The 24,419-nt window shown below is 43.9% G+C and overlaps 1 protein-coding gene across 2 annotated transcripts; it reads right to left on the reverse strand.

The window, feature by feature from the left end:
- Positions 1-126: 126 nt before the first annotated feature.
- GLRX3 (glutaredoxin 3) lies at positions 127-24,419 on the reverse strand (the record flags this gene model as incomplete). 2 transcript variants are annotated; one of them, XM_080620495.1, is made up of 11 exons in its annotated part: positions 127-351; positions 1,978-2,070; positions 2,155-2,194; positions 3,594-3,646; positions 5,966-6,023; positions 9,171-9,232; positions 9,318-9,490; positions 13,664-13,865; positions 14,855-14,929; positions 16,818-16,926; positions 24,349-24,419. In XM_080620495.1, 11 exons carry the CDS (start codon positions 24,417-24,419, stop codon positions 301-303), a joined length of 987 nt encoding a protein of 328 aa, XP_080476621.1. In that variant the 3' UTR covers positions 127-300. The 2 variants fall into 2 exon arrangements, with proteins under 2 accessions (XP_080476621.1, XP_080476622.1); XM_080620496.1 differs by lacking the exon at positions 24,349-24,419 and adding an exon at positions 19,228-19,785.

The following is a 24,419-nucleotide window of genomic DNA, read 5'->3' on the forward strand; positions in this document are numbered from 1 at the left end:
AGTGGTATCATTACTCTATGCATAAATATCTATATGCAATGAACACACTGAAAGAGTGTAATAACCACCCCAAAGTTCTTCAGCATCATATTTTAATTGAATTTGAAGATCTAGACATGTTTGCATCTTCAGTGGAAACACATTTTCATACGTAGCATGGTCTTGTGAAACACACAGAGGACATAAGCTGTGTTTATTTACTCCTGATCAGTTCCACAGGGCTAAGTTGCCTATTGCTCTGATATCTAGAAGTGAATAAGTGTTCAAAGTGTTCCTGTTCCCATTGATGTCCTTTTTCCATTAATTTTCTCCCTTCAGAACAGGCAGCAATTCACCAGTTTCCTTTAGTTCCTGTAAAGAAACAGATACAGCAATGATTCTCGATGTACACTTTGTGATTACAACAAGGCTCCAATAGGGGCGGTTTAGGGGTACGGAAATCGATTCAGCAGCTACAAGGGAATGTGCCAGTCAACCCACTAGAGGTCCCCCTTGGCCAACACATTGGAGTTCTTCAGGCTGGACTGAAATCCTGTGTTTAGTAAGAGAGGAAATTTACTCAGTGAAAAGATACCTCCCAAAAGAACGGGTTGTTATCAGCTTTCCTGGGTAAAGCCCCTGCTCTGTTTCCTTCTAGGTGCAATTCAACGTCTATTTTAGGTACATACAGAATTTTGACATCAAAAACGCCTCCCAAATATATAAAAAATCATCATCCACTGACAGATTTTGTTACAGCCACACATTAAAACACACAAGACAGGAAGAGATTTGTAAGATTCCTGACTAAGAGGTACTTGCCCCATCCCTGGCAGTGTTCAAGGCCAGGTTGGATGGGGCATGGATCAACCTGCTCTAGTGGAGCAACCTGCCTGCAGCAGGGAGCTGGAACTGGATGTGCTTTAAGGCCCCTTCCAAGACAAACCAGGCTGCGATTCTATAAAAGTTTGATGATTTAAATTCAAATGATAAGGCTGTTAGCTTCCTAAAGATCTCAATAACATCAGGAAATAGTTATAAAATAACATGTTGTGAAGTATATGAGGGGCTGGAACTAAATGATCTTTAAGATCCTTTCCAACCCAAGCCACTGTGATTCTACATACTCTTTTCCCACATCAAGAGAAACAACTCAATTTTATTACATATTAAGCTGTATTACAGAATGCATTTTAAGATACTGACAACATAACTACAAGTCAGTGTGAACTGAACACAGTCCAGCAATGCAAACAGACAAATCACATTTAAATACCAGTGAGAGAAGTATTCCACAGCACCTCCACAATGCCCAGGACTCTACTTCCCAATCACTGAAATAACCCACACTCTTGTTAAATAAATAAAATTAGTCCATATAATTTAAGTAATACCAGTATTTTTAGAACTAAATGAGATTTATTGATTGTATCTTCCCAGGAGTTACAATGTCTGAGGAATTGGCTATAAAACATTCAGACAAGAATGGGCTCCAGAGTATTTGGGCTTTAGAACACTGTGCCTGCTCTGTTACAGAAATCAAAAACCAGAGTAAGAGATGCAGATCTATTTTTGTTGCTTCAGGGCCTGTTCAAACAACTCCAATAAACCTTCCTTTCTTCCAGGAATGAGCCTGTTTGCTAGGAAAAGAATGTCTTGCCCACTTTCTCTGAGGAAAGCAATGTCAGAAGTAAAACGAGGAAAAGAAACCTGTAAAACTGCACCCATGGGGTGAAACTGGTCTTTACAGTAACAGTAACTGACTGCTGTCAAGAAAATACATTTCACTGCTAAATCTTGGCATATGAGAACACGGGAGATTTAGAGCTGCTTTCAGTTGTGTGTTGAGCTAAGAGAAGTCCCAGTAAAAGCAACCAAGGCGGGTGGTTTCATGATGCAGGGCCATTACACTGGAGTGTCTGTAAGTGATGGGCAGGAAATATTCCTACACTTTTAAGCACTCAATTTACATCTCCAACAAGATGCTCCCATTCCTACCTTAATGATATCCAGCCCTCCGACCAGTTCACCTTTCACATATAACTGTGGATACGTTGGCCAGTTGGAATAGGTTTTCAATCCTTGCCGCACCTAAGACAACAGAAACCTTAAGTATAAACTTCAACCTTTGCAGAAACAGCAATGAAATCCTCAATGCTGGAGAAGCTTCATTACCTCTTCATCTTCCAGTATGTCAAATGTCTCATAGTCAATGCTAGGAAAAGAAAAGAACACACAAAATCATCTACTGTGGAGTTTTGCAATGTAAGACCTTTTAAAACTCAGAATGGGCATGTTTATAAAGCAGCTTCCAAATCACTCAGAATTGACAGGTAAGAGGAAGAAAATAGCCAACACCTTATGCACAATATTATATTATGCAAATATTATGCAAAATACGTAAGTAGTTTCAGGTTTCATAGGAAACCCCTTATAAAACACAGATAACCTCTTATAACCCACTGGAAATTCAGCTGTGTGGCTTAGGCTCTAATTGGGCAAAATGTGTTCACAGTAATTCCACTCAAATTAACTTAAAAAAATACCCAAAGACACATCCACACTTTGGAGGGTTTTATTAAGGAGGAAGTTGTTCCCTGTGGGGGTGCTGAGGCGCTGGCCCAGGGTGCCCAGAGAAGCTGTGGCTACCCCATCCCTGGCAGTGCTCAAGGCCAGGTTGGACACAGGGGCTTGGAGCAAGCTGCTCCAGTGGAAGGGGTCCCTGCCCGTGGCAGGAGGTTAGGACTCTTTAAGGCCCCTTCCAACACAAAGCAGTCTGTCTATAAAACAAAGAGCTGCTATTTCATCATCTTCATATACTACTTGTGTAAAAACACAGAACTAAAGTTCCTGTGTAAATCTGATCTCTGGTTGGTTCACGTACAAGTTTGGGTAAGCCATTCCTAGTATCTCCCATAACCAGCACATGCACAGATTCCTCAACTGGACTAGGACCATGATGGGGAACAATAATTTGAGTGCTGCTTATTTCCAAGTTATATATTACTGATATATTTATATATATAAAGTTATATATATTACTGATATATTGTTATCTATGATCTCAAAAAGCCCGTTCTAACATGCAGTAATCAAGACAACTGCTTAACCTCTACCGAGCAGTGCAAATGAAATGGGAGTTTGTTCAAAGGGAGATGATACCAATCTCTCTCACTACAGAAAGAGCTGCTTTAAAGAGGAAAACTGAGGCTAGGTAACATGAGAGGCTCCAAGATTAAGGAGACAGATCAAGAGGGACCTCTCTGAGATGAGCTGCTTATCAGAGTGGAAGGACTGCTTTCATGTTAACAATCACAGCAAGAAGAAAAAAATCACTGTTGCAATGAACTCCTCAATCTGAGCAAGACAATCACGATGTAGTAGTGCTAAAGCAGTGTAATACCTAATATGCCACATCTGACTTGGTATCAAGAGAGTGTAGTAGTGATTTACACTATAGGCTTTCACATAAATATACTTGAAAATACTCTTAAACAAAGAAAATTACATTTGGGGGACTCTTACACAAATATTTTTCAAACTATTCATGTATAAGCTGTAGTTTTTAGCACAGAACTGGCTTCCCAAATGCAATGAAAAACCCACTTACGTACCCAGTATTATTCATGATTTCTACAATTTGCTTGCTGAACCCACATTTTGCCACCTAAAATGCAAAGCACACATAGGTTAAAACATTCTACTATATTTAATCCACAAACTACCAAGTCCTCAAGCTACACTACAGCTACTACAGATTTACTGTTAGTGATGACCTTATTGGATCAGCAACACTACTAATCCCTTTTTCCTTCTTCTTTACACTCTTTGAGCTTTAAACAGCACTAAGTTGCTCTTTCCTTACATACACTGCTGATATAAATGAAAGCATTTAGGATATTAAGCACTTTCCTCAGTTGTGGTTTGAAATGATATCAAATGAATCCGTTTTCCAGCTCTGGCAACACTGCATTGAGAACTAGTCAGGTTTGCTTATTTTCTGAACATTCAAGAAGCCAAAGCTGTAGGCAGGATGTGTACAAATGCCTCACATGCATTTTAAAACACATGTGGTTTAGTTCAAGACATACATTGGCCTTTACTTACTGTTCCGGAGAGACTAGCAAACTATAGTGGTGAATGCTCCATCCCTGGCAGTGTTCAAGGCCAGGCTGGACAGAACCCTGGGTGACACTGTCTAGGGTGAGGTGTCTCTGCCCATGGCAAGGGGTGGGAATTGAATGACCTTAAGGTCCTTTTGAACCCAAACTATTCTATGATTTTATGATAAACAGGCTGCGTGGACAGCAACTCCCAACTGAAATCAGTAATTGAAACTATCTACTGGAAACTTTCCACATAGACAGTATAAGGACACGGAACACCAACCACTGCTTTAGAAATTGAGTTTTCAATCCTAACTTCCTCTTCCTACTGATGATTTAACTCCACCAATAGCTCAAGCAAAATTAAAATGCATTAAGCAACCTGCCCAACATTTTGCTTTCTGTGGGCAAGACACAGGTTTTAAAGGAGACAAGTGGAGATAGAAGCCTGGAGAAGAGAAGGCTCCTGAAGGGGAGACCTTAGAGCAGCGCCAGTGCCTAAAGGGGCTGCAGGAAACCTGGAGAGGGGCTTTGGACAAGGGCCTGTAGGGACAGGCCAAGGGGAATGGCTTGAACCTGCCAGAGGGGAGACTGAGATGAGCTCTTAGGCAGAAGCTCTTCCCTGTGAGGGTGCTGAGGTGCTGGCACAGGGTGCCCAGAGAAGCTGTGGCTGCCCCATCCCTGGCAGTGTTCAAGGCCAGGTTGGACACAGGGGCTTGGAGCAAGCTGCTCCAGTGGAAGGGGTCCCTGCCCGTGCAGGGGTTGGGGCTGGATGAGCTTTAAGGTCCCTTCCAACACAAACCAGGCTGGGATTCTGTAAGTGTGTCTGTTTAGAAGACCCAATCCCAAGCAGCTGATCACCATGGTTTCCGTGACTCGGCATAACCCACAGGGTTCCAGTGCCTATGAAACGCCTTTAGAAAACAGCCTACAAACTCTGTTGTCATGGAACAAATAAGAAAATAAAATGGAAACACAAATCACATGGAAGAGCTCAGTCCCCTACCTATGTATCCCTTTAAAAAACATCATAGAACAACTCATCACTAACTATAACTATTATTCAGGGTTCACCACTCCAGTGAAAAGCCCAAGTCAGGTGCCACTCAAGTAACTGTGACAGGAAGAACTGCAGTGCCTGCTGTTCAAAGGGGAGTATTTTGTCCCCTGGTTACTTGGTCAGAGTATACAACACAAAGCAATAGACTGACCTTTTGGTTTACAGTCACTTGTTCTTATTTTAACCCTGTCTGTTAGCAGCTGTCTGTCTTCTCTATTTCAGTGAGCAAGATAATCAAGTGCACCTTAAATACACCAGGCACAGATCATCCCATGCACGTGAGAAAGAGTGGATCATTTCTGGCATGTGGCATTATTCTTTAGCCTTAAAAAGATCAGCACCTTATTTTAAACGCAGTTGTGAAAGTATGATGAAGGGAGGGAAACTAAAAAGGACAGGACAGGACACTCAATGCAACCAAGCCAACAGAGGGGAATTTCAAGAAGCATGGATCCAGAGATGAAATTCTGGGCCACACTCAAGGTGTTTGCCTCAGGTGGGCAGCTGAGCGAGGATGTGCAAAGCCAACTGCTAACAGACCAAAGGACACACAGAGTTCCTGCATCATTCCTGAACAGTACATCACTTGATGGGCATCACTGCAGGGCTTCAAATTCCCTGATTTTACTGGGGCACAGCTAGCAGCATTTTAGCAATATATATTACCCTTCAGGTTAAATGGACACTGCTCTTACAGAAGCACCAAACAAGAAGACAAATAACTGACTTCCCAGCACCATTAATTTTCAATAGCAAAGAAAAAATGTAATAGTCACTATTTAAAGAAACTGTTTAAATATACCATGAAACACAATCTTACCTGTTTGCTTCCCTTCATGAAAAGCATCACAGGAGCTTTGTTTATCAGGGCTTTAAGCCTACAGAAAGCACACAAAAGAAAACCATAGAACACCTCAGTTATTATCCCAAGCTTTGTTTCCATAGGAGGTTAAAACACAAAAGTGGAAAGATACCAACTTAGAGCTTTACAAAATGCACTTAAAGCATTCCAAAAAGGAACTTTATTGATTTAAATTGCTTAAAGTGACTCTGGTGAATGAAGTTCAACCATCCTGTTACTTTCAGAGCAACAATTTACTTTCCCACATCAGCCTCTAACTATTAAGCAGCAGTAAGTGCAAGGAGGAACACCACTGGGTCTATATCCAGGAACATACTGCTTTTTTCCCCCCACACTGAACATCATACTTTGCATTTCTCATTCCCTGTATGAGAATATCTTTTGCAGAGTAAGAGCTGTACCTATCGTCCACCAGTTGTAAGACCTATGGACTTACAGACTAAGGACTAACTACTACCCAAAGGAACAGGTCTGGTTTGCACCACTGTGCCCTGCCCACTACTGGTCTACCAGCACAACTCCTCCTCTTTCCTTTTCCTTTAGGAAAGGTTTTTTCATGACAAGTGATGGAAAAAGTTATCAAACTGTCAAATGGTTTCTTGATAAAGGCAAACCAGTCACTCTGTGTGACTCCTAACACAAAGATTCCAGACTGGAGAACGCGGGGCCTTTGCAAAATGAAACTAAATGAAGTTTTTGGAAATGGCTTTAACCTGCCAGAGGGGAGACTGAGAGGAGCTCTTAGGCAGAAGCTCTTCCCTGTGAGGGTGCTGAGGTGCTGGCACAGGGTGCCCAGAGAAGGTGTGGCTGCCCCATCCCTGGCAGTGCTCAAGGCCAGGTTGGACACAGGGGCTTGGAGCAAGCTGCTCCAGTGGAAGGTGTCCCTGCCCGTGGCAGGGGTTGGAGCTGGATGAGATTTGAGGTCCCTTCCAACACAAACCAGGCTGGGAGTCCATGATTTGCTGTGTCACCTACAGCCTTCACACATGTAAACCTCAAAACAATTCTTCCAACCAAGCTGTCTTTAGGTCAGAAAGCAACAGTAAAACAGCTACAGCAAGGGTGAGCTGCCAGATCTGTTTCCTGAAACCCAGCTGATTTCCAGAGTCCATTTTCAAGTAAAGAAGATGCAGTAAATTGATGGAAAGAGATCAAACACTGAGTAAAGGAACATAATCTAGCATTAAAAAGTTTCTAGACTGACATTCCTTCATTTTATTAAGTCTTAGCATGTTTGAAGAACTACCCCATAGGGTTTTCTTTATGAGTGACTGGTAAGAGTGAATACAGTTGGGAAGAGATGTCAGTTGGTCACAAGTATGAGATTAGTCACGAAGGAAAACTAACCCGAGTCACGGAAAAAGAACTTCCCAGTTGTCATCAGAGAACAGAGGACAAACCTCAGCCAAATGTCCTGGTTTAACCCAAGAAACAAACACCCACTGAAGGATCAAGAACAAATGAGGCAAGAAGCTGCTTGTGACCCGGCTGCGGAACTGTCAGCCAGTCTTCCTTCACTGGTAAAAACTTCACCCACCTTTTCCACAGATGCTGCTGCCGCTCCTTTAGGGAGACATTGAGCTATACCAATCATTTTCATCTGTTTAAACACATTAGATAAGCACAAGACATTTCCCATTTCCTTCTCACCCCAAAAACATTAAGTAAAGCAGAATCCATGTAGTAACTCAATCAAGTTGCAGCTTATGCAAGATTGCAAAAAAGAAGGAAGAAAGGACATTTTATACAGTAAATTTTTAAAAGGCCATACAAAGAATCTCATCTTTACCTATAATTAAAGCTCAGAATACAAAAGGTAGTGACTGGGTTTTGTGGCCCTGCTGAAATAATTTAGTTACCCTACTAGAGTAACAAAAGGTAAACCTTGGCCATAGAACACATTAAAAAGGAAGTAGTAACTACACTGCTGTAAAGGTAAGTATACTTCATCACCATATAGAAATGGCTTGCATCAAATTCCTTCCCCACTGTGCTGAGAGGGCAAAAGAACCAGAAGCAGATACAGCCAGAGTACTGTCAGACTTGCTCTCACCATCCAGACAGCAAGAGGGAATCTTTGCTAACATATCTGCCTGCAAGGTACAGGCCACCTCCTAATAAACCAACCCCCTTTGAATGTTCTCATGGCACAATTCGCATAAGAACTAGGGAAAAACAAAGCCACATCCAGGAGGAACCTCTCAGAGAGGAGGACATGTCAGATATCTGGAGCCTGACTGCCTGGGGCACACCAGGATTGTAAATGAGAGCAAATCTTCAAATGGGAAGGTTAAAGTAGGACAAATTGGTTTCTAGCTATTACAGCTGATTCAGGAAGCAGCACACTTCCTGCTGCTGCAGCACATATTCCTGTTGCCAAGGTGAAAGAAAACAGGGCCTGAAGGACATGAGTAACCAAGAAAAATGAGACAAGACTACCTATTTTCTCCAGTGATACCACACTTATGAAGTCTGTGCCAAATGAAGCTACTAATATTTAAAAGATGATTTTCCAAGCTATCTTTATACAATAAATTCTTAAGAGATACAAGAAGGAATGTATATATTCCTGCTGTAATTAAAAGATAACAAACTACAAATATAGTAAGTAAAGCCTATTGGAGCAGTACAGCTTAATACCACAGCTTTATGTGAAGTGATGCTTACTGGATAGAAAACTGAACATACTAAACAACTGCAGGAATTCTGTAATTAAAGAAAACCTTGATGCACTTATGATGCAGTCAAAGGACAGAGTTTATATAAGGGTTCGTATACATAAGAAACATACAGGAAACATGGATCGCACGAAACATGGAGAGGGGCTTTGGACAAAGGCCTGTAGGGAAAGGACGAGGGGAATGGCTTTAACCTGCCAGAGGGGAGACTGAGAGGAGCTCTTAGGCAGAAGCTCTTCCCTGTGAGGGTGCTGAGGCACTGGCACAGGGTGCCCAGAGAAGCTGTGGCTGCCCCATCCCTGGCAGTGCTCAAGGCCAGGTTGGACACAGGGGCTTGGAGCAAGCTGCTCTAGTGGAAGGTGTCCCTGCCTGTGGCAGCGGTTGGAACTGGATGAGCTTTAAGGTCCCTTCCAACACAAACCAGGCTGGGATTCTATGAAACCTCAAAACAGACACCTTTAAAATACTGACACAGCTCATTATACCTGTTCTCCAACTTCTGTGCCTTCGGACAGACCGTGTCCAGCTCTCCAGAGGCTTCAAGTTCCTGGGGAGAAGAAAAGTCAGATGTAAAAAGCAAGAAAAATGTGCTTCTGACAACTACCAAGAGGAAGAACTGCACAGTTTCTAACCTTGACAATATCAAGTCCACCTATGAGCTCCCCAGATACATACAACTGTGGGTAAGTTGGCCAGTTAGAATATGTTTTCAGCCCCTGACGAACTTCTTCATCAGAGAAAATATCAAAACTGCTAAATGAAATGCCATGCTTGTTCAGAATCTCCACCGTCTGCTTGCTGAAACCTGCAGACACAAAAAGAGGAATGACATACAGTTTAACCAAAGCTTTCCCATGTCTGTACTAGACATTAGTCATTTAAAAATGCAATTCTTTAGGACAGTAAGTTCAAAACAGCTCTAAGGTGTCTTGCTTCGCTCTAGCAACAGTCCCAAATAGGGCAAAAGAAGTATTTATTATTGGGATAACAAAACCAAAGTACATGATTGGTAAGTGTGGTGCTTCCCTATTTAGAGCACTATATGGTCTGCAACCTTCATTTAAGTGCTTTGTTGTTCTAAGATACAATTAAAGCAAAGTTAAACCCATTCCCTTATTCTGTCTTTTCCAGCTCTTCTTCACTTGAGCATTCACAAGGAATAAAATGACTTTAACATTAACCAATGACCACAACAGCACCTTCAGTAGCCTTTTCATTTCTCTAAAACACAGCATTTCTCTACCCTTTCATTTCTTCCTACAGCTACCACTGAACTTTGCTTCCACCAAATATGTATGAAGTTGACACAGAAGTGGAAACCAGGATCTCACCCTCCTATTGTGTCACCAGTTTAACTCAGAAACTTGGCTTTAGATGGTTTTCCACTACTTTCGCTTTAGGAGCTATTCCTTTCCTACTTCATGGTAAAGGGTGGATTCCTTTTCATTTTCTAAACTCTCTGTCCCCATGAGTACTTAATACCATTTCACTACCTTGTGACACTATCACACCATGTTCTGTCTTCCTTTATGACAGATCTTCACTATGTCCAAACACATGCTCTGAGCTGGATATTAAGCACTGAATATTATGATGTAAACATCCAGATTTGATAAGTTTACTCTGTGTCAACTTGAGAAGAAAAGTTTCTCCCTTCTGTAATTAAATGTCTTGTTTCTAAGCAAATCTTCACATCATTTGCAGAAAGGTGTATCCATTAAAATTGTAATGTTATAGTATTTACAGTCTATAATCACCTAAATCTTCTTACACTAGAGGGAAACACTCAAAATTTCACTTTCAAACAATTCTTCTCTATTCTATTTTCACAGAGGATAATCTGGTTCGTGTTGGAAAGGACCTTAAAGCTCCTCCAGCTCCAACCCCTGCCACGGGCAGGGACACCTTCCACTAGAGCAGCTTGCTCCAAGCCCCTGTGTCCAACCTGGCCTTGAACACTGCCAGGGATGGGGCAGCCACAGCTTCTCTGGGCACCCTGGGCCAGCGCCTCAGCACCCTCAAAGTGAATAATAATGTGATAAGAATAATAATGTGTGTTTTACGTGTTTGCCAACTCATTGTGGTTTGCATTCAAACGCTCCTGCAATCCTACCAATTCCGTCAAAGAATTCCACCAAATGGTGTGCAGACACACATAAATTTAAGAAGGGAAAAAAAAAAAAAGACAATGCTTACAGGCTTTAATAAAGGAATAAAAAAATAAAGCAGCCTTAAATGGGAAACAGAATCCAAGTGCCATAGAAGAATAACCTTTGATTTCAGCTTGCAAGACCACCTATTAGTTTTTGAAATATGGATTTTCTTACAGCAGCTTTCTGCAGTTTTCATGCTCCACAATTTACTGGGATATGAAGGAGCACTAGTTCTATGGATGGCATCTAAGTTGCTTTTCTTTCTACAACTGAAGTGTGCAGTTCATGTACAGCCTGAAGTAAAACACAGGTTCTGAAATCTTTCATGCATCTGGGAGTTCATTAGTAAACAGCTAAAGGCTGATTGCTGATGGTGATTCCAGCACCAATACATTAACTCATTTCTACTGTAAGGAACTGGGGAGAATAAAAAACAGCTTTATTTTTGCTGGAGGCCATTACATGCAAACTAGAAAGATTGATTGCTTGTGCTTTATTTTGAAGGGTTATGGTAGCAGGCTGGATGTGTTCTGCTTAGGGATAAAGTGCCAGAACAGCTTTATTTCCGTAACAAAAGGGTTAGGCGGAATTCCTGATGAAATGCCATATATGCCTTACAAAGAAGAATTAAACTGCTAACAAACTGGTTTAACTGGTTATGCAGATGATCACAAGTGCTACTGCAGGGGCTACACCAGTAAAAACACCCTGAATAAATAACAGTATTGAAGCAAATCAACAAATACCACCACAGTCCAAATAAATTCACTGAAATAATACAAGGTATGGAGCAAACACAACCGCTAGTAAACACATAGCCAAGGGGAAAACCTCTCTTTAGACTGTGTTTAGCTGGCTTCTCCCCTGGAGAAATGACAGGCTACACGCAGACCCCCATATACACTGCTGGAGAGGGTCCCCCTTCACTGCACTACGGACTTCAGTGCAAGTCTTACTTGTATCAAAATCGATACAACTCAAGAATAGAGTCACCTTTAAATAAGCATGGCTCCTTTTATTTAATTCAACTGATATTACTCCTACTACTGTTTAAACTGCATCATCTTTGTCAAAGTGATAAATTACCTTCCACTTGAAAAAGGCTATTCCAGGAAGTTTAATAGACCCAACTTTGTAACATCTTTGAAACTACCACAACAGTTTAAGGCAGGCACAATATTTAACTGCAAAATAAGTTTACATTATTTCCTGTTTTGTACTACATTTTAATACTTCCAATTTTAATACATACCTGTATTTAAGTAAGCACATCCTGTGCACTTTTCATAGGGTAGCAGGGAAGAACTGAAAGCTTGTAGAAATACCTGTGAGGGTGGTCAGCCACTGGCACAGGGTGCCCAGAGAAGCTGTGACTGCCCCATCCCTGGCAATGTTCAAGGCCAGGTTGGACACAGGGGCTTGGAGCAAGCTGCTCTAGTGGAAGGTGTCCCTGCCCATGGCAGGGGTTGGAGCTGGATGAGCTTTAAGGTCCCTTCCAACACAAACCAGGCTGGGATTCTATAAGTCTGTGATCTACTTCATCATAGTAAATCACGCAAATGAACCTGTGTTACACTCTTAAATCACTTTCCATATTGGTTTTATGATGAAGTGCCAAAACATCCTTAATCTCAACGCCTCAATGTCTTTTTTGTGGGTTTTTGTGTTTATTTTAAATAGATTCAGAATTGCCTCCCATCAAAACATCAAGCTCATGAGAAGCAGGAAGGGTCTTTTCTCTATATAGCTTCAAAATCTTCCCATTGTTTTGCTCAACGTCCTTTAGAACCAGCTCTTGACTCAGCATCCACAGAAATCCAAGGAAACTGTGTCCGTGTGTCATCAATGATCCCGCTGACCCAGGAATAACAGAGAACCTGGGCACATGAGCAGTTCTGAGGAGACTCACCACTGTCTGCACGACACCGAGCTTGCCATGGCCACAGCAAGACCATGCTGTGTTATTGCAGCTTGCCACATGCCTGCCAAACCACTCACACCACAAGCACAGTGGGGTCACCAACAGCAGTGCCACATTAACATCCAACACAGTTAAACTCACAACACATGTATCTGAACAGCCTGAGCTGCAGACATCCCAAACGTGCTCAGAAGTATCACGAGCCAGTGAGAACCTCACAGAGTTCAACCAGGCCAAATGCAAGGTCCTGCCCTTGGGTCGGGGCAACCCCACCTCAAATACAGGCTGAGGGTAGATGGGACAGAGCAGCCTGAGAAGGACTTGGGGTGTTGGCTCCCCATAACCCAGTGTGAGCTTGAGCACAGAACCCCCCCTCATGTGCTGGGCTGCACCCCCAGAGCGTGAGCAGCAGGTCGAGGGAGGAAACACCCCCCCCCCACAGTCCTGATCCAGCTCTGGGACAACACAAAAGGGATGTGGAGCGAGTCCAGAGGAGGCCACGGAGATGCTCCAAGGTCTCACCAGACAATTTACTGTGATCCCAGTGAATTCTTGTTATTCCTTGAACTGAAACATAATCTTCAAACTATTTTACCTTTTCAACATGGGCAACTTCATGCAGAAAACACGTCCTGAATATTCCTGAGGTAGCTCACAGGGTTAAGCGTCCCAGCTCAAGGACAACACTACACATCATGTTCTCTTCAGAAAGGCCCTAATCTCTGTGATTCCATTGCCAGAACTTAACTAAGAGACTAACTCTCTAACTACACTTAACCAACATAAAGACACTTTCTTTACTACTCCTAAGACACTGCTGAGATGTATCCTCCCAAAACTAAGTGTGACAACTAGCCCAAAGCAAGAGTCGTCATGTTGAACATGAACTTGACTCAATCCTTACCACAACGGGGCTCTTTTGGAGTCCCCTTCATGAAGAGCATGCATGGGGCAGCGTTGACAAGTTTCTTGAGGCGCACGTTCAGATCTTCTTTCACACTGTCATTGGAACCAGCAGAGAGCGAGCTGCTGGATGCGTGGCGCTGCACCCTCTTGGTCAGCTCGGGGGCATGTGCACCATCCAACCTGTCCACTTTCTGAGAGTTCTGAGGGGAACAAAACACAGGCTCCTGTTAGAGGATTAAATTCAGACTCTGTACTGTAATAAAAAAAAGCCAAACCACCACATAAATGCAGAGTCTGAGATGCAGGGTGGGCTCGTATATTGAGCTTTTAGCTACTCTTTATATCCAAGGCTCAGACCATTCTGCTGGCTGGCTACTGCTAACAACAGGGTCTGGAGCACAAGTGTGATCGGGAACGGCTGAGGGACCTGGGGCGGGTTCAGTCTGGAGAAGAGAAGGCTTAGGGGGGACCTTATCACTCCCTACAACTGCCTGACAGGAGGATGGAGCCAGGAGGGGCTGGGCTCTGCTCCCAAAGGACAAGAGGAAACGGCCTCAAGCTGCTCCAGGGCAGGTTTAGATGGAGCTGAGGAACAATTCCTGCCCCAAAGGGTGCTCAGGCATTGGAACAGGCTGCCCAGGGCAGGGCTGCAGTCACCGTCCCTGCAAGTGTTCACACACCATGGAGATGAGGCCTCAGTGCCATGGGTTAGCAGTGGCCTTGGCAGTGCTGGGGAACAGTTGGACTTCATAAGCTTAAATATCTTTTCCAACCTGGTTCATTCTGTGATTTGGATTCCATCAAATTTGCTACTTGAAGAAAATACTCTGAATTTTATCATCACAGGCAAATGTGACCTAAACAGACCTCTTTATTTCTACCTAAGATTACCCAGGTTTTTGCCATGTTGTAGAACTGCAGCTAAACAAGGAACCAGCACTGAAACTTCTCTGACCCAATATAAAGTACAACTAAAGGCTATGTAAGAATCCCAAAGCAATTAAGGAAGCTCTGAAATATTACATATAAAGTGTAAGAACCATTTCTATCCACTTTTTCAGGTTCCACTGGATAAACTTAAATCAGATACAGAAGTGTTTCTTCACTGAGAACGTTAAGGTTGCGCTCGTATTAGAAGTATTAAGAGTCCACATGGAATCAGTCTTCTCTTAAATCCATTTTCTCTTACCTTAAAGAACAGGAACGTTGGAACAGAACTAATTCCGTATTTTTCAGATACTTCAGGCACAGCTTCAGCTTCCAGCTACAAAACACAAACACAGAGAAAAAGATGATTTTCATAATCTTCTTTAAAGTTTGACTGCAGATGTCAATGTTGTTCTTGGCATTTTATACATTTAAAGAGGCTTTGATGCACAAGTTGGTGCCACATTTGCATTGAAAAGAGACTCTGTGGGCTGGCCTGTCATCCACTGAGCCTCTACAGCGGCAAAACAGGTTCAGAGGGTTTTATTTTGTTGCACATTTCAAAAGATGCCCAGAGGCTGCAAATAAAATTTTTGGTGCACTACTGACCTAGTAAATTTTCAATCATATGCAGCTACTACTATATTGAAATCCATAAATCATTGACCCCAGTTATGTCATGATTACAGTGCTTATTTTGTGCCCACAGCAATTCTTGCTGGTTGCTCTATTGACTAATTTCGAGGGGCAGTACATCATGAGTGACATTTGCAGCCTTCTGCAAATGAGGAAGGAAAAAAAGAGTGTTTCTTCAAGAAGCTATTGATGCCTGCTGAATTGTATGTTTAACTCCTGCAAGGCTACTGAGGGGCCAGTTGTTGAGATTATTGGTTCTAATTCTAGTCAGCATTCGAATGCAAACTTGAAATCGTATCATGGGGTAATCTGCCAAGAAAATGTATCTTTTAATTAACTCAAATTCATGATTTTCTGGGATGGGCTAAAAGCTTATTTGTATCATCAAACCCCAGACTGTTTGGGTAGAAAGGGACCTTAAAGCTCATCCAGTTCCAACCCCCTTCCACGGGCAGGGACACCTTTCACTAGATTAGGACTTGCTTCAAAATACAAGGAGAATGCCTTAAATTTGGGCTATGTTTCCCAAACATTTCATAGTTAGTTACATGTATTAAGCCTGTATTTTTATCTATATCTGTTCTTCCCTGTGAGGGTGCTGAGGCACTGGCACAGGGTGCCCAGAGAAGCTGTGGCTGCCCCATCCCTGGCAGTGTTCAAGGCCAGGTTGGACACAGGGGCTTGGAGCAAGCTGCTCTAGTGGAAGGTGTCCCTGCCCATGGCAGGGGCTTGAACTGGATAACCTTTAAGGTCTCTTCCAACACAAACCAGTCTGGGATTCTATGAAACAAGCAGCTGCAGCTACTTCATCTTCATATACTAGTGTAAAACCAGAGATGTTTAGGAGTGAATTTGAGCCTAGGAAGAAGGGAGAGTTGGGGGAAGATGTTTTTAAGGTTTGGTTTTATTTCTCATTCTCTTACTCCAATTTGACTTCCAATAGATTAGACTAATTTCACCAGGTGAACTCTGCTTTGCCCATGTTTCTAACTGGCAAGTGATCTCTCCCTGTCCTTATCTCAACCCTTTCAATACATTTTCTCTCAGGTGCCTAGGTGAAGAAGGGGGTGATAGAGCAGCTTTGGTGGGCACTCAGCATGCAGCCAGGGCCAACCCACCCCACATGGGAACAAATCAAGTCCCCAGCACATTTGGAAAGAACAGTGTTGCCAAATTAAAATCAAATCCAGGGACAAAATCCATGCTTCAAAAATATTCCTGTCTATAGAACTGAAGGACTGAACCATTGCAGCACAGAGAAATTTAAAAGCCTGTTAGGTAGAGTAGCTAATGAAAAAACTCCTTCATTGTATCTTGTGGACAAATCAGTGTGGGGTTTTTCCCTTTATACACCATAATAAAATGAAGGTATTATTTAAGCTGCAATACCAAGTTTGGAAAGATGAACCAACAACTTTCATCCCACAGAGTTTTGGTGCCATCTTGCCCATATGTTCAACTCTCATCTTGAAATGTGAATCCATAAAGGAACTTCAAAAATCAGCTTTGCCCTTATTTTGTAATAGTTTGCTCATACTTTGTACTAATGGCTCTCTTCTGTTTAGAACCAGCTCCACTGCCTGACTTACCTTCACAAATGCAACCTGCGTGTGCTCCTTCGCCAGCGCTGCCATAACATCGTTCATCTGAGCACACTGAGGAGCCCATGGTGCCCAGAAGTGGACAACTACAAGGGACCTGTTCAGAAACAGAAAAAGAGAGTAACAGCATTTATAGTTTAAAACAAGACCCATGAAACACAACAGCTTGATACACCTTGCGAAAAAACCCACAAACACAAACCCCACCGCTCAGAGCATGCTCCTGAAACAAGAAAATCCAACAAGTGAAACCAGGAATATTTTCTATTACTTTTTCAGAAAGCATTTCAAAACCCAACCAGCACTGTTAAGGTAACAGAATACAAAGAAAAATACCATCCTGCATTTCAATAGTAAAAGATCATTCCACATGAGTGTCAAACAGGAGGAAGAACAAGCAGAAACACTAAAGTTCAAGTCACACACTACAGGACACAGACGTTGAGGCCAAGCACTTGGAATGGCTCTGGGGCACATCAGCCCAAGCAAAGCCATCTGCCTTCAGCTCCAGAGCTCAGCAGCTCCATGCCTGAATTGCACCACTGCTCTTCCCCTCAGCCATGCCCCTGCCTCTTCACTGCATATCCAGGAAATAATCATAGAATCCCAGACTGGTTTGGGTTGAAGGGACCTTAAAGCTCATCCAGCTCCAACCCCCTGTCACGGGCAGTGACACCTTCCAATAGAACTCCAAGCCCCATCCAACCCAGCCTTTAAGGTCCCTTCCAATCCAAGCCAGTCTGTGATTATGATTCTATCTTCTCCATGGCTGTCACCTGTAGACTCTTCCAACACTCCTGCACACAAGTCACCACCTCCAGTGATTCGAAAGGCAAACCACTTCCCTTTAACCATAACAAAATAGCTGTGAGGCTTCTTTGCACTGATCTCACTGCTCACAACTGACGCAGGCATTTAAACCCCAGTAAAGACTCATACCAGTGATTTACTCTACTTACAAATAGGATTTGGGAAGGACTCCTTGTAAAGCCTGAGACCACATCACACTGCTCAGAGCAAAACCTCCACTGCAAAGCTGTTTGAGCACTACACACCACAGTGCAATCTCCACTTTATCACAGTGTAATGAGGTGAAAACAATTAGGTAGGTTGGAAGATGGGGAAGGCATTTGTGTGTGTGAGAACATCCAGTCCAAACAGACAGAACAGTGTCAAATTCAAAAAGCAGCAGCAGTTCAGTAGCTCAGAAAACAGAGCAGGCTCTGATGCAGAGAATCAAGAGGTTTGCTCTAGGATTGGCTTTCTGGAGCTTGTTCATCACAAGCTTCATTTGAGACCTCCTCCAGTATTGTTTCTAACTGTCGTGGTTTAAGCCCAGGCCATAAATCAGAGCCCCGAAGTCCACTTCCCCCCCACCTTTCTTCCCCCCACTCCTGGAGGGACGGGGAGGAGAATCAAAAGAATGCAACTCCCATGGGTTGAGATAAGAACAGTTTAATAACTAAGGCATAACACAAATCACTACTGCTACCACTAATAGTAATAATGATAAAGGAAATAACAAGGAAGAGAATACAACCGCTCACCAACTGGTACCTCCCCCCCGCACCGCAGTCCTCTAGCCCTTCCGGGAACTCTCAGTTCTACATCCTGGACATGACGTGCTGTGGTATGGAATACCTCTTTGGTTAGTTTGGGTCAAGTGTCCTGTCCCTGCTTCCTCCCTGCTTCTCCTCCTCCCTGGCAGAGCATGAGACTCACAAAGTCCTTGGTCAGGGTAAACATTCTGACCAGCAACTGAAAACATTGGCTTTATCAGTATTATTCCCAGGCCAAAAGTCAAAACACAGCACTGCACCAGTAGAAAAAATGACCGCTACTGCTAAACCAGGACAGTATCCACCCCTTATTCCATACCATTCACGTCATGCTCAGATCCCACATTTTCAATATACCATCACTTTCATCTCAGTGCACTCTTATCTTAGTGCACGGACCAATCCCTATAAAGCTGCTGAGTCCATTCAGTCCATGATGGTGGGCTCCATCTCTTGTAACAGTCTTTCAGAGCAGGAGAGGCCCATTGCAAAGTCCACCCCTCGATCATGAGTCCATCTCTATGATGCATCTCTGCCCTGATGACCTGAAGTGTCACGGGCCCATTAGGCTCAAAATAATTCACCCTCCCCTGCAGCAGTCTCTGCAACTTGTTGGGGACTCCACACAGCTGCCTTCCATCTCCGATGCTTCCAAAGCACTGGAGGGGCCCAGTGGATTACATACTCGCCCATACTGTCCCACACACCGTGACACTCATGACTGTCCAGCCTTGGGGAAAACCTCTCGGTCCCCCCGTATTGTCTAAACCCAGACAAGACCCAAACCTGACTCTGCTTAACTCTCGGGATCAGACAAAATGGTCGTGGGTAGAACTCACTCTGTGTGTGTGCCAACATGGTGATCCCCATCACAATCAGCAGGCAGGTCCCAAGGGTACCCAAAGGCCATTCAAAACCTTCAAAACTCTCAAATGATGCTGCTGTACTTGTCACTGGGGCTAGTGTAGCTGGTGTGCTTGAAGGCTCTCTCACCACCAGCTTCTCTTTTTCCGAGTCCAGATCTTCCTCCTCTGCCTTGCTGGGAAATGCTGCAGGGTCTCCTGCATCCTCCTGGGGCTCAGGCTCATGGGGCTCGGTGGACTGCTGCTGAGGAATGCTCTCGGCCTCTGCGGGGCTGGGCTCTGCCCTGGCGCTCGGCTCCGCCGCCGCCTCCTCCCGCTGCTCGGCAGCCGCCTCCTTTCCCTTCTCGACCGTCCCCACTCCTTCCACCGGCAGCCGCTCCCTGCCAGCCTCAGGTCCCGCTCCCGCTGCCGCTTGGTCCCCGGGGCCGCTCTCCCGGGCCGCTTCGGCCGCCGCCAGCTCCCGGAGCTGCTCCCCCTCAGCTCCCCGCAGCCTCACAAAGACGGAGGCGAGGACGAGGGCCAGGACGGTGAAGAGCAGCGGGACGGCCAGGTACAAGTCCACGGCCACGTCCATCCCGCCCTGCTGCCAGAACCCCCCCCCCGTATTACAAGCCATTACCGTAAAATACAATGAAACAAGAACCTCAGCCCAAGGCCCACACTTGATAAACACTAACACAGCAAATACCAGATCTAGGTAAGCTACAGCATACTGAAACTGTGACATCAAGAGAAACAACTTTGAGAGCCAATAAATCAGCATTGTGCCTCGGTCAGATCTGTTGTTATCTCAACCCTTCGTGCCCCACGTTGGGCGCCAAAAAGAACTGTCGTGGTTTAAGCCCAGGCCATAAATCAGAGCCCCGAAGTCCACTTCCCCCCCACCTTTCTTCCCCCCACTCCTGGAGGGACGGGGAGGAGAATCAAAAGAATGCAACTCCCATGGGTTGAGATAAGAACAGTTTAATAACTAAGGCATAACACAAATCACTACTGCTACCACTAATAGTAATAATGATAAAGGAAATAACAAGGAAGAGAATACAACCGCTCACCAACTGGTACCTCCCCCCCCGCACCGCAGTCCTCTAGCCCTTCCGGGAACTCTCAGTTCTACATCCTGGACATGACGTGCTGTGGTATGGAATACCTCTTTGGTTAGTTTGGGTCAAGTGTCCTGTCCCTGCTTCCTCCCTGCTTCTCCTCCTCCCTGGCAGAGCATGAGACTCACAAAGTCCTTGGTCAGGGTAAACATTCTGACCAGCAACTGAAAACATTGGCTTTATCAGTATTATTCCCAGGCCAAAAGTCAAAACACAGCACTGCACCAGTAGAAAAAATGACCGCTACTGCTAAACCAGGACACTAACCTATGCACTGTTCACTGATGCTGTGAAGGGCTCAGGGAAGATTCATTAGTAACAAGTACTCTTTGTTTGTTTTAATCAGGCTTGATGTTTCCATGGTCTTCAAAAAGCAGGCTGCTCTACTTTGATCTATCACAGCTTTTGGAATCAAAGGGAATGAAGTTTTTGAGCTGCCCTTTAACAGCACAATGCCTCCAAGTTTAAAACACTGATTTTTGCATCTGTTAAATTACAAGTGGAGCAAGAAGATGCTTCCACTGGCTAAAAAATAGTAGAAAATAGGAGACCCAAACCCAGTGATTCTAAACAAATTATTTCCTACATTCAACCAAGACACTTCTAAAAACCCAACTAATACCTATAAAAGAAGATAATAACAAAAAGGTTATGACACCTCCCAAAGCTTCTCTTCCTGCATCAATCCATATTTCACATTTTGGAGGAAAACCTATGGGCCCAAAACTAAAATTCACTTTGTTTAACACAACTTAGTTTTTTAAACCTGACTAGTAGAAGAAAAACCAGGAGGATACATCACGCTTTCTCTGCAGAAATAAAAATTCCAAAGTCTTTTTTTTATAGTGTATTAATATAGAATCATAGAATCCCAGCCTGGTTTATGTTGGAAGAGATCTTAAAGCTCATCCAGTTCCAACCCCTAAGGCTCAAACTAGGGAGAAAAGAGGGAGCTGCTGAAGCTGTAACTTGCACTAGTGCCTGATGCAGGGGATGTGAGGCCTGAATGGGCAGAGAGGCAGGAGAACCACAAAAATGGGACTTTCTGCAACCTAAGAAGTTGTTTTTCCTCTTAAGCCCTGAGGTGTCAACAAGCCAAAGTTATTATACAACGTTTCCAATAAAACCAGCAGCATTTGAATGAATAGAACTGTAGAATCCCAGAGTGGTTTATGTCGGAGGAGATCTTAAAGCTCATTCAGTTCCAACCCCTGCCACGGGCAGGGACACCTTCCACTAGAGCAGCTTGCTCCAAGCCCCTGTGTCCAACCTGGCCTTGAACACTGCCAGGGACGGAGCAGCCATAGCTTCTCTGGGCACCCTGTGCTAGCGCCTCAGCACCCTCACAGGGAAGAGCTTCTGCCTGAGATCTCACCTGAAAATACATACATATATTTGCTTGAGGCAGACTCTAACCATACCTTTATTTGCCAAAATAGTAAGACATTCTCCAATAAGGATATCCAGAAAATAACTACTAAATAATTACTCCGTTGATGACCCACCCTTGTAACTGTGTAATCTCTCCCTGACAGACAGCACAAGTCTTTTGGTTTATAAGCTGATTTCTCCAAAACACACTCCAAGTAAAACAACACTTACAGTGTGATAAATGATCCCATGATTTTGAAGCCATTGGCTTAATTGTCCTTTTGCAATTTATAAAATTTAGATGCATTTTGCAAACAATTAAACCTTAAAATTCACACTTATTCTCTGACACAAATTTTACTAATAGCCTGAATCACAAAACATTCATTTTCTGAAGCAAGGAATCTGATGGAATTGTCAATATAAAATGCTGGTAACTGCAAGTGATTTGTGGCAATTCCATTAGCCTGGAAAAGTCAGGAAGTCTATGGAAAAGAACAATTTTAGCAGTAAAAGAGCCTCGGGCCTATCCTTAAAAATTCAGCACACTCTTTGTCTTCAGCTTTATCTTTCAAGAGAGCAATACTTCCTTTAACTCCTTCTCTCCTGGGTAAGGAATAAGTTCCCTTCCTTACTCCTTACCCACCTTCAATAAAGTGAAGGTTTAGAACTACTTTTTAAACCTTTAAGTTTCAAATTCTCTTGATAATTTAACATAAGAGGTACCCTAAGTCGGACAGCTTATATTTTTAGAGTTCTACTACCACCCAAACCCAAGATCATTAAAAAGAAACAAAACCCCCGCTATGACTTGGGGAATGTGTTATGTTCTGTAAGGGCAGGTTCGTTTTCTTCCTTGGTTTCTTAACAGTACCAAAAGCCAAAGCCAAATGTTTTCAAATGAAGCAAAGGAAGAGAGTTATCAATTGTATCAACTTGTCTTAGGAACAGAAACATGCATAAAAGAATCAAATCCATAAAACAGAAAACTGACTCATGTCCTGTGGGCAAAGTGAATGAGAATTACTGAGGGGTTTGTTGAAAATAACAGGCTGCTGAAGCCATTTTTATTTTGATACATGTTTATCCATGTGACAGAGGGGGAGTTTCCTCTGGAATGTCCTTACACAACAATTCAGTTGAAAATTAATTCCAGGAAAGAAAAACTGGAAGTGATGTGCAAGTCTTGAAGGATCTAGTTTCTTCTTCCCATAATCAGCACTTATGAATGTTTCCTTCTGCTGTCTTTAAGACTGAAATGCTGATAGCTCCATCACCCTTTTTAAACCATTTAATCAATCAGTTTCCTCTCCTTATACACTTAAAAGTCCACTTCCTAATGCAGCAGTTAAATGACATGGAAATGCTTCTAACAGAGCACTTTATTGTGCCTTCCAAGGCCTAGTTAAATAAAAACTCAGCTAAGGGATTAAAAACTGTAACGATATAGTTACTACCCCTTTGATTTCTCAAGAGAAGCAAGCAAAGCTCATAACCAAACCTGTCTTTCTGCAGCGGTGTGCCTGAGCACCCATTAATCTTTAATTACAATAGCAGTTATTGTGACACTTTCCCAGGAATGTAAAACTTGTGCACAGAACTTCCCCCTAAAGATCAGTGCCCAAGATTCTCAACACCAGGCCAGGAGCTACTGCTCAGACGCTACAGAGAATCCATGAGAAACCAGTGGATAAAGAGCCCTGCTACTCATTACTAGAGCATAAAACCAGAGTAACGAGAAACCAGCCCTGTGACATGAGAGATTAACAGTTTTGCTTCATGTTTTTTTCTCAATATGCAACTTAATAAACACTGGAACATGGTGTCCCATCCCTGGCAGTGCTCAAGGCCAGGTTGGACACAGGGGCTTGGAGCAAGCTACTCTAGCGGAAGGTGTCCCTGTCCATGGCACGGGTTGGAACTGAATGAGCTTTAAGGTCTCCTCCGACATAAACCACTCTGGGATTCTACAGTTCTATTCATTCAAATGCTGCTGGTTTTATTGGAAACGTTGTATAATAACTTTGGCTTGTTGACACCTCAGGGCTTAAGAGGAAAAACAACTTCTTAGGTTGCAGAAAGTCCCATTTTCGTGGTTCTCCTGCCTCTCTGCCCATTCAGGCCTCACATCCCCTGCATCAGGCACTAGTGCAAATTACAGCTTCAGCAGCTCCCTCTTTTCTCCCTAGTTTGAGCCTTCCCAACCTGTTCCTTAACAAACAGCTCCCTGAAGAACAACCTCCCCAACACCACTCCCGAAGCCGCTCTTCAACCAGGGCTCTGTTTCGGACTGCTCCCTGTCCCCGCGCAGGGCTCTGCGGCAGCACAGGGCCCGCTCCCCTCAGCACACACCAGCCCCTCGAAAACCTCAGCCTGAAGGCAGGAAGCAACCGCTGAGCCGTGTTTCGAGGCAGACCGGGACAACCCCCCGACGCCACAGCCCCTCACCGGCAAACACACGGTACAACCGGTTGGCGGCCAAGTCAGACACCATTCATCCCTCCTCCCCCCGCCCATACCCAGGCCAGAACCGGCGGGGAGAGCGGGCGCTCACGGGTGGCAGGACCCTGCGAGCCTCATCCCGTCCCTCACAGCCCCACCAGCCCGACCACCGGGGCCTCACCGGTCCTTCTGCTGCAGCAACTGCTGAAGCTCCTCCGCGGAGCTCGCCTCACAAACCTCCCCTGCCGCCAT

This window comes from Psittacula echo (genome assembly GCF_963264785.1).
Source record: "Psittacula echo genome assembly, chromosome: 6".
Lineage (NCBI taxonomy): Eukaryota > Metazoa > Chordata > Aves > Psittaciformes > Psittacidae > Psittacula > Psittacula echo.